Genomic DNA, 8,348 nt, shown 5'->3' on the forward strand with positions numbered 1-8,348 from the left:
CTAGAAGAAGTCTGTTTTACTTAGTAATCAAATAGATATAATTAAAATATGTATTAATTAATTAGTTAAGAGAAGTCTATTAGGTTTCTTTATCTATACTTCCTCTATTATCTTTCTTATAAGTACTCTTACTCCTAGGTAAGTTCTTAATAAGGGTAATAAGACTATATTATAGTAGTCTTATTACCTATCCTAATTTAATAAGAATAAAGTATATTTTTATTACTTATTATAACATTATATTTAGGCTTATTAGCGTTTTAGTTAGTTACGTAACGTGTTGTTCCCCTCATAAGTGCTTGGCTAAGGTTCTCTTCGTCCTCCAGTATTCATTGGCCTTCAGATCTTAACAATAATCAAGGAATCCGAATAGTCTGACCTGGGATAAGGCAAGGGCTGAGCGCCTAGGTTCCATTCAAATCTCAGCCAGTGATGCCTAATCTCACTCAGGAGCAGATCCCAAAGCTACCTCCACTCGAAAGCTCTATTTTGCCATGCTTCGGCGTTCTTCTCAAGCTATAAGCCCTCGAGTGGTCTCATACTTGCAGGAGTTCAACATATCTATTGATTAAATGCCATCTAATGTTTTTAGCCCCTGGCGCTGTCTATTGAAAGTTGGTCTTTTAAGTATAAGGCAGCAGCCCTAAATGTTGTACTGGACTTTGAAGGGCCGATTCTAGGCCTAATATTGTGAGCACGTGAATCCAGGTTGTAATGCGATACATATTTATATGTACACCCATGCGGCTCCCTTGATCTGATCTCTTGTCTTCAATTAAATTTCTAGGGGAGCTAACAGTAATTTTGATGATAAAATAACGCGATGTTTGATCTTCCTACCGATATCGCGGTTACTGTCTTGGACTACGTATGTCCCCCCCCCCAACCTTATCCTTAAAGGTCCAGGAAAAAGGGAAGAAAAGACTGACCATTCAGATCACCGCAGTCAATGACCTCAAAGCACTCTGCCTCACGTCCAAAGCTTGCCACGAGCGCGTGATACCTCGACTTTACCGACACGTCAACATCCCGCTATGGCATCATTCGGTGCTGACGTTCTCTCGGCAATTCCATTCCGGAGAAAGTAATTACTTGAAGCATACGAGGACCTTGGTCATCGAGCATCAGGAGATTGCTAATCCGTTGAAAGGCTACGCTCCTGAAGACAAGGATAAGCCCGATAGCAGTACAGTCAAACAGGAAGAAGATATGCGCATGGTGACGTTGATGGAGGTATTACAGTTGTTTCCACGAGACGTCTTGCGAGATTTCCGGTGACTATAAGAAACTCCTTAGCTCTTAGCATAGGACATATGGTGGACTGACGTACGTGTATAGGTTCGTGTCTACTCGATGTTTACCTTTGGTAGCTCTACAGTGGCTATCTATCAACCAGAGAGGTATTGATAAATTGCACTCCTCGTTCATTGAGGAATCTCTCCCGGTCTATGCTGTTTACCCTGTGGATGTCTTTATGAAGGTTCGACATCTGGATTTGCATGTGCATCGGGAGCCATCGATCTTCGGCAATTTTCTACATCATCTCGTTTCGAATTCCAGCCCTATAGAAATCCTCTGCTTGACTGGCGATATGTACCAATCTCACTGGAGCGAAGTACACCAATACCTACTATCAGCCACTGAGGGTCTCGATGCAGACGCCGTCAACACCATTATGCCGCGTCTCCGAGAACTAAGCTTCTGCGGCTTCGACCTGAGTCTACCATGGCTCCCCGCTCTGCGCAAGATCGTTGACTTTGCGAAACTGACAAAACTCTACGTCACAAAATGCGATGCTGCGTCCGCGTTCTTGCACGACCTAGCATCGATTGCAGAGATCAAAATGTTTCGTCTCGAACACCTCGCCGTCGATGCTTTGAATGAAAGTTCCTATCACTACGACGACGAAGCTGCCAGCGCCAGCGCCAGCGCCGAAGCAATTGACAAATGCATGGCGAATATCGTCCGAGAAAGCAGCCGCGGTCTCAAGACTCTCCACCTAGGCTGGCACGAACATTACGAGGACGGACAGGGACAGACTAATATCCTCATCCGAAACCTCCTTGACGAAATCTGCAGCAGCCACGGAGAGTCCCTGCGCATCTTGGGGTTACACACGCACAATTATGCAGACTATGAAGAAGGCGTGGAGGCGCTGAGTCCTGAGGATCTCGAACGTGTGTGTAGAGCCTGTCCTAAGATTGAGGAGTTGGGGTATCAATTGGGGTCCGGGGTGTTGGATGGTGATACCGAGGATGGAGATGCGTTGGATGCTTTTGTGGTATGTGTCTCTCATTTTCATATGGCTCTCTTTCCGATTGATTTTCCTCACTTTTTTGGATTTCTTAGGATCCGTTTTATCATCTAGTTGGTTTTCCACCATTTAGCTTCGTTGAATGCCGAATGCCGAATGCCGAATAGAGAAGGAGGAAAAGGGTAGCGGAGGGGTATACATGTTGATGAATGCTAACGCGAAAACCTCCTATACAGCAAAACATAGCCCTCCTCCCCTCCCTACATACCCTGCACCTGCGCTTCCCGCACGAACTCGAGGTATCGGGATTCGACCCCTATCGCTACGATCCCGATGAGCGACCAGAATATATGGAGGGGCTAGCGAAAGAATTGAGATTAGTCGCCAGGAAGATATTTAGTAAATTAGAAGCCTATCAAACGACCAAGGGGGAAGGAGGGAGAGAGGATAGAAGGAATAGGTTGGAGAAGATTGTGATTGGGCATCTCACGACGTTGAGGCAGCATACGAGTAAGTGTTCGCTTCCGCAGCATTGTTTCGTTAGGGGGGGTTTTGAGGAGGGTGGGAAGATTGTTGGAGGGTATTCGGATGATAAAGAGGATATGCAAGAAGAAGATGATAGTGGGGGTGATGACGATAATGTCAATGGCGAAGGCGACAGTGGAGACCACGGAGACACTAGCAGTGTGGAGCCACAGAACTGTGAGGTTGCGGCGAAGCCAGTTCTGCGATCAACGTTGCGCAGGATGCGATTGAATACGCGTGTCTTAGATATAGATGTTGGGGTAGAGCCTTTTGAGCAGTGGGCTAGGAGGGCGTTGTAGGGCAGAGTGTGTGTTCTTGTAATGCGACATATTCTTTTCTTCTGCAACACATGTCTCATTAGAGTTAAAAGGTTAATCCTCAGCTATTGGTATTTGAGATATAAGAGCAAAATATGCTGGAACAAGCATTTCTCCAGGTAAGGCTATAACATGTGAGGAGATAATATTATAGCTCCATATAAAGATATCCAGCCTCTAGTTAGTATCTATTCTATACATGAAGTTGGAAAACCCATCATCCAAATGAAATTTTCCCAGAGCTTACTATCTTCTCCCTTTACCCCTGTGTTCCATGTCTCGTCGTTATCCAACTGATGAATCCAACCCCGCTCTAGCTCCTGTCTCTTCTTACCCCCTTCCTCATTCCAATCATTATGGATCTTTCTGAATTCCCTTAGTCGCGCTCCCCTCCCTTTTATCAGACTGTTTTTACGTTCTTCGAAAACATGTGGTAATGTGGAAGGTAGAATCTCAGGTTGTTTCATATACAAGTCGGCCCCATGTCTCTCACAAGCATGCTGCGTCCACTGCCCAGCCTTTTCTAAGTAGACTTCGCATTGACCCGTAGGGCAACGAAATGGCTCGGGATTTTCCTTGCTAAAGTATTGTCGATCGAAAGCCTCGATTGCGACTACCCCAAGGCCTGTAAGTTGTAATTGATTCGTCTCTTCTTCATGGAGCAGTCTGTTGAATTTACCAGCCAGCCCATTAAATCTCCTACGAGGCATAAGAACGGTCTTGCGTTCAAACTTAGACGCAAGTTTCCTCCATTTACCATTATCTATAAGACGATTATCTCTACCAGTACAAAAACCGAAATCTCCAGGTCAACTGGGCATGTCTCGACAAGTATCTTTAGAGCATATGCAATAGGCTCATCGTTTTGATATCTCTCGTACCTCTTTTCCCTATTGCTGTTAACAACCACCCTTTTCGCATGGGGAAATCTCATTCGAAAGGTCCTCCAAAACTCTCGGGCCTTGTCGTAATAAAGCTCTATTCCACCTACGCCGTCAAAATTAGAGTCAACAACGGACTTATCGTTGTCCTCGATCTCCAAATTTTGCACGTAAGCCATAAAGGACAGGTCGTAGTATGTATAGCCTGGGTGCCCACCTCTAAAGAGCCAGTGGGCCTCGACGAGATAGTATGCATCTGGTTCTGACCAAAAGCGTTTCGCAGCTTCAACGCGAAGAAGCATGGATGTGTGCATCATCTGATAGAGCGTAGGCGCAGAACAGAAGTCTAGGACGCGCAGTTGAAGCTCCATGGAAAGCTGGCTGAAGTGTGATAACAGGGCGGCTTGCGATGAAGTGCAGGGTGGAGCATCTTCATCCGTAATGTACAAGTGGAATGGAACGCGTTCTTCGCCGCCGGTCGTTATATAGAGGTTCTAGTTCAGTGGCTTCGATAGCGTGGCGAGTAAATTGCAGATGTGCATCGTCTGCATTTTAGGCTTGTGATTGTAAGGTCTAGTAGATGCTTAAACCAAGGTCTTGTACCAATTTTATACGGTATCCGTGTTCGGGATGAAAGCGTTCCGGCCATCGTTGAACGGGCGCCAAGAATGACAGCGCATGTGGCACAGCAGGCAGCCTTGCGCACTGACCGTGGGACAGGAACATGAGGCTCTCCTGGATGACTTTGGCCTGCTGCATAGTTAGTTGCCTCATAGCCGTTGGCTACAGTCCAAATAAGCCTCTAGTGCGAATTTCTTTGCACGGTTGGTCGCTATTCAGTAAATAACAATCTGCAGTCTGCAGTAACAACCCTGCCACTGAGTACCATCGCCGTTGCACTCTACACCGAAACAGCACTTGTACTAGCCTCAAAACGTGAGTCGAATCTGCAACTTTTAGCTCTGAGCTATTTATTTGTTATTGTAAATGAAACATTATTGACCTGCGCCTACTGCAAAAGAAAAATAGCTGAAGCTAAAGGGTTCCTATACCTCTAAGCTTGCGCACGTTGTACGACGGCTTTATACGGTGGTAGCGATTGCTAGAAGGCCGATTCCAAGAGTCATAAGAAAGTGCACCCTAGCCTATCGAGCACTCTAGTTCCTATCCCACATCTTGCCTTCACAATCTACAGCGACAAAGATCCGATCCGTTCACGAAACTTAGTAAGGGCACGCGCCTGCACGAACGTCTGGAAATTGATATATTGAAGCTGTTCATTGACCCTATATCGCATACAGCAAGCGGACGACTTTCAGTTTGAGAAATGGACCACGCCACCAAGCATCCATACTGGCGCTGCGTCTAGCACTGAACTCTTTCGCCAGTACTTCGATGGGGCGACTGCTTATCGCAATTTTCTACCGCCATGGTGGAACTCGGGGAAGACCGAAGAGTTTGTTGCCTTTAGAGTAAGTGGCCTACGGAGCGATTGAATAAAGAAAGTGACGAAACATGAATTAATTCAGCACTATGGATACGATAAGATGGTGTTGCAGCTTTTTCTTTTCCATAGGCTAGGTCGGCCAAAAAAAGCGACACAACCCTGCCAGGGTGCTACTGGGCATTTCGAAGGAAATGAATCTCAGACGCAGCGGACTATGGCCCCTGTTCCTTGCTGTAGCTGCCATTTTGGGTCTGCTGTCCTTTCTCAGAGTCATCCTCCTGATGGTCTATAGTGAAGCTACAGGAGGATGGACTAGGCAGACAAACACTTGGAAGCGCTGGTTGGAGTCGGTCGAGGAATGCCCTATCTGGACCATAGATGATGCCTCTTTGTAGTGGCCTGTGTTTACTTTGCCAGGCAAATGCGATATTGATATGCGACTCATTTGTCTTGTCGTTGTACTGGTTTGACGGTTTACTAGATTGTGTCACATCCTTCTCAGTGATTGCAATGGTCAGCTGACGATATTCTCGAAACTCAGTTGGGAAGCAGATGTCCCGTCTCGTGTTCTCTTTCACTCCTTTTGTCAATCGACTTCCACGGCTCCTTCGGTTTGGCAGCTGGAAAGAACAAACAACGACGTCTCAACATCTATATCTAGGCACATCCGGTACAGTATGCAATTAAATGGGCGTTTGTAGACCAAGTACCGATAGAAGAGCTCTGCAACATCCCCCAGGAGTGGCCTAGCTACATAAAGCTCCTAATGAGTAGCACGTCGAGCTTTATTGACCGTATTGATCACCGCAGTCGTGTCTCCACAGACGCATACGGCTCGGCGGTTCAATGTGCTTTTACAATGTCCAACAGCCAGTAAATCAGTACCTCTCGGCACCTGTCCGCTATAATGAAAGATAAGCAGGATCAGTAATGATAGAAAGTCATCGTGTAGCTATAGATATCGCCGAACAGCGTTTACGTTCCAAGCATTATTGGACATTAGGCCGTCCATAGCCGCAAGGCAGGCTCGTGTAGATAGCTCTAGGTAGGTCTCGGAATGCCCTTTCTCCGGTTCCGATACAAAGGAGTGATCCTCATCCACGTTGGAAAATCAGTTCTTGAGATGGCTAAATTTGCACGGCGGGTGCCAGCAATAGAGTAGGCGCTTGTAGCAGCTTCTAGCACTCTCTAGCGCACAACCACCAATAGCTCGGAAGTCAGACATGGTTTACCAACGGTTCTCCTAGGCGACCTCGTCTCTATCGTCGCTCCACTGTACCCGGAAAGATGGTCACTCCGAACGAGCAAATGCACGACCGTATCTGCTGAGACTTCTGAGTTCGCTTATAGGCGATTGTGAATTGATGCAGCCCTTTTCAACTTGAACTGCATTGAGCATATCGTTTTGCCTATACTGAAGATGCATAATCATGTACATTGACTTTTTTAAGATTGTCTTGATTCTTACTAGCTACTTTAATTTTGAAGCTGGACTGATACTCTGTCTCAATATAAAGAGCTGCCTAACTCTAAAGTAGTTGGTAAATATTGTTTCTGAAACGGATCTTTTCATCCTAATGTCACCGACTTGAGCGCCGTTCCGACTAAAAAGGTAAAGAAGAACGACAACGATGGCAATAATGATGACTATGTAGTCGTTTTTGTCAAGATTGAGATTCAGGATGACAAGTGCAACCCCCTTCCTAAGCCTAAAGTTAGCAGGCTGCTAGGTATTATAGCAAATGTTATAAATAAGGTTATTAATACTATTATTAGTAATACTTATAATATAGAGTTTCCTATTATTAAGGTTAATATATAGTTAAGGCTAAATAGACTTAACTAAGCTTCCTAGACTATTAGGGTATACTAGGTGTAATGGGCTGGTGCCCAGGAGATATACCCTGGATGAGATCCAGTGTAGTAATCGCGACAAAGCGCCGTGAGAACAACTAACGACTACCAGCTGCCCGTCGAGGGCACTTGGTGGCCAGTGTAGTTGAGTACTTCTCCTGAGTTTCCTAGTTAGAATTAGCGTGGTTTTCGTAAGGGATTCTTATAATCCCTACTCGAGGCTCTCTAAGACCTCTATCGAATTCATTACTGTTATCAGGTATCTGCAAGCTCTGCGCAACCCTTACACTAGGCCTACTAGTAATCCTAATAACCCTAGAAATAACCCTAATAAATTATTGTTACGAACCTAGGATTCGAGAAGGGGATACGGCGCTTATAAGGAAGGCTGATGAAGGAAGCACTGCTACAGCCAACGCGGGGACGACACTTAAGAACCAATGGATGACGCATCATCACGTGTTCCACGATATCCCACGAAGCTTGGCGTACACCAGCCTGGGATACCATGGGACAAGTCACGTGTCCCACGGTCCACGATATCCCACGGTATCCCACAGTGGGATCCATGAGATATCATGGGAAACCATGGGACGCCTCAAGTATATAGAGAACTCAGAATACCCTTCTGGTCTTCTGTGTTCAACCTAAGTTAGTATCGAACAATACACTCTACTGTTCTACCGCTATTATCTTTCTTGCCTTACAATCGCTTCGTGTTACTCTTCAGATTATCCCCGAGAACCAACCAGTAGATCCTCGATCTTAACAATTATCTTCTATTACCTAGGGGTTAAATTCCTTAATATTATTAGAGAGCTACTTAGCTATACCTTTTCTAAGCTATTGTAACGATACGTAACTTACTACACAAGGTAAGAGGGGTATATCGCAGAGGTTTGTATAGGGTAAAGCGAGTATCAAGACAGGATAATACCTCTAACTCATCCAGGGGGATAAGCTACTGTTGTACTAGTAAGGTAATTCCAAAAGATCAGATACAATTTGTTATTGACTACGAAGAACTCCTACATATGAAATCTGGCAATCTTATATATCCGTCCTTCCTA

General features: G+C 45.4%; 5 protein-coding genes across 5 annotated transcripts; 3 read left to right on the forward strand and 2 right to left on the reverse strand.

Moving 5' to 3' along the window:
* Positions 1-675: 675 nt before the first annotated feature.
* BU24DRAFT_82052 (uncharacterized protein) lies at positions 676-1,376 on the forward strand. Its single transcript, XM_033534676.1, has 3 exons — positions 676-868; positions 937-1,084; positions 1,151-1,376. The coding sequence occupies exons 1-3, from the start codon at positions 824-826 to the stop codon at positions 1,276-1,278; spliced, it is 321 nt and encodes a 106-aa protein (XP_033378119.1). The 5' UTR covers positions 676-823; the 3' UTR covers positions 1,279-1,376.
* BU24DRAFT_82053 (uncharacterized protein) lies at positions 1,377-3,219 on the forward strand. The gene is made up of 2 exons (XM_033534677.1): positions 1,377-2,281; positions 2,491-3,219. Exons 1-2 carry the CDS (start codon positions 1,475-1,477, stop codon positions 3,076-3,078), a joined length of 1,395 nt encoding a protein of 464 aa, XP_033378120.1. The 5' UTR covers positions 1,377-1,474; the 3' UTR covers positions 3,079-3,219.
* Position 3,220: 1 nt separating this feature from the next.
* BU24DRAFT_82090 (uncharacterized protein) lies at positions 3,221-4,196 on the reverse strand. Its single transcript, XM_033534678.1, has 2 exons — positions 4,195-4,196; positions 3,221-4,083 (listed from the first exon to the last, which is right to left on the reverse strand). The coding sequence occupies exon 2, from the start codon at positions 3,804-3,806 to the stop codon at positions 3,285-3,287; it is 522 nt and encodes a 173-aa protein (XP_033378121.1). The 5' UTR covers positions 3,807-4,083; positions 4,195-4,196; the 3' UTR covers positions 3,221-3,284.
* Positions 3,860-4,348, reverse strand: BU24DRAFT_468128 (uncharacterized protein; the record flags this gene model as incomplete). Its single annotated transcript, XM_033532494.1, has 1 exon — positions 3,860-4,348. The coding sequence occupies one exon, from the start codon at positions 4,346-4,348 to the stop codon at positions 3,860-3,862; it is 489 nt and encodes a 162-aa protein (XP_033378122.1).
* A 353-nt stretch (positions 4,349-4,701) lies between these two features.
* Positions 4,702-5,819, forward strand: BU24DRAFT_415080 (uncharacterized protein; the record flags this gene model as incomplete). Its single annotated transcript, XM_033526267.1, has 5 exons — positions 4,702-4,737; positions 4,835-4,913; positions 5,139-5,203; positions 5,279-5,449; positions 5,559-5,819. 5 exons carry the CDS (start codon positions 4,702-4,704, stop codon positions 5,817-5,819), a joined length of 612 nt encoding a protein of 203 aa, XP_033378123.1.
* Between the last annotated feature and the right edge of the window lie 2,529 nt (positions 5,820-8,348).

The sequence above is a fragment of the Aaosphaeria arxii genome, assembly GCF_010015735.1.
Source record: "Aaosphaeria arxii CBS 175.79 unplaced genomic scaffold BU24scaffold_13, whole genome shotgun sequence".
Classification (NCBI taxonomy): Eukaryota; Fungi; Ascomycota; class Dothideomycetes; order Pleosporales; genus Aaosphaeria; species Aaosphaeria arxii.

Coding starts and splice junctions, on each gene's coding strand:
- BU24DRAFT_82052 (XM_033534676.1), top strand. CDS start 824: ATGTTTGATCTTCCTACCGATATCGCGGTTACTGTCTTGGACTAC. Junction 869..936: donor CGGTTACTGTCTTGGACTAC/GTATGTCCCCCC, acceptor CTGACCATTCAG/ATCACCGCAGTCAATGACCT. Junction 1,085..1,150: donor GCAATTCCATTCCGGAGAAA/GTAATTACTTGA, acceptor ATCCGTTGAAAG/GCTACGCTCCTGAAGACAAG.
- BU24DRAFT_82053 (XM_033534677.1), top strand. CDS start 1,475: ATGAAGGTTCGACATCTGGATTTGCATGTGCATCGGGAGCCATCGATC. Junction 2,282..2,490: donor ATGCGTTGGATGCTTTTGTG/GTATGTGTCTCT, acceptor CCTCCTATACAG/CAAAACATAGCCCTCCTCCC.
- BU24DRAFT_82090 (XM_033534678.1), bottom strand. CDS start 3,806: ATGCCTCGTAGGAGATTTAATGGGCTGGCTGGTAAATTCAACAGACTG.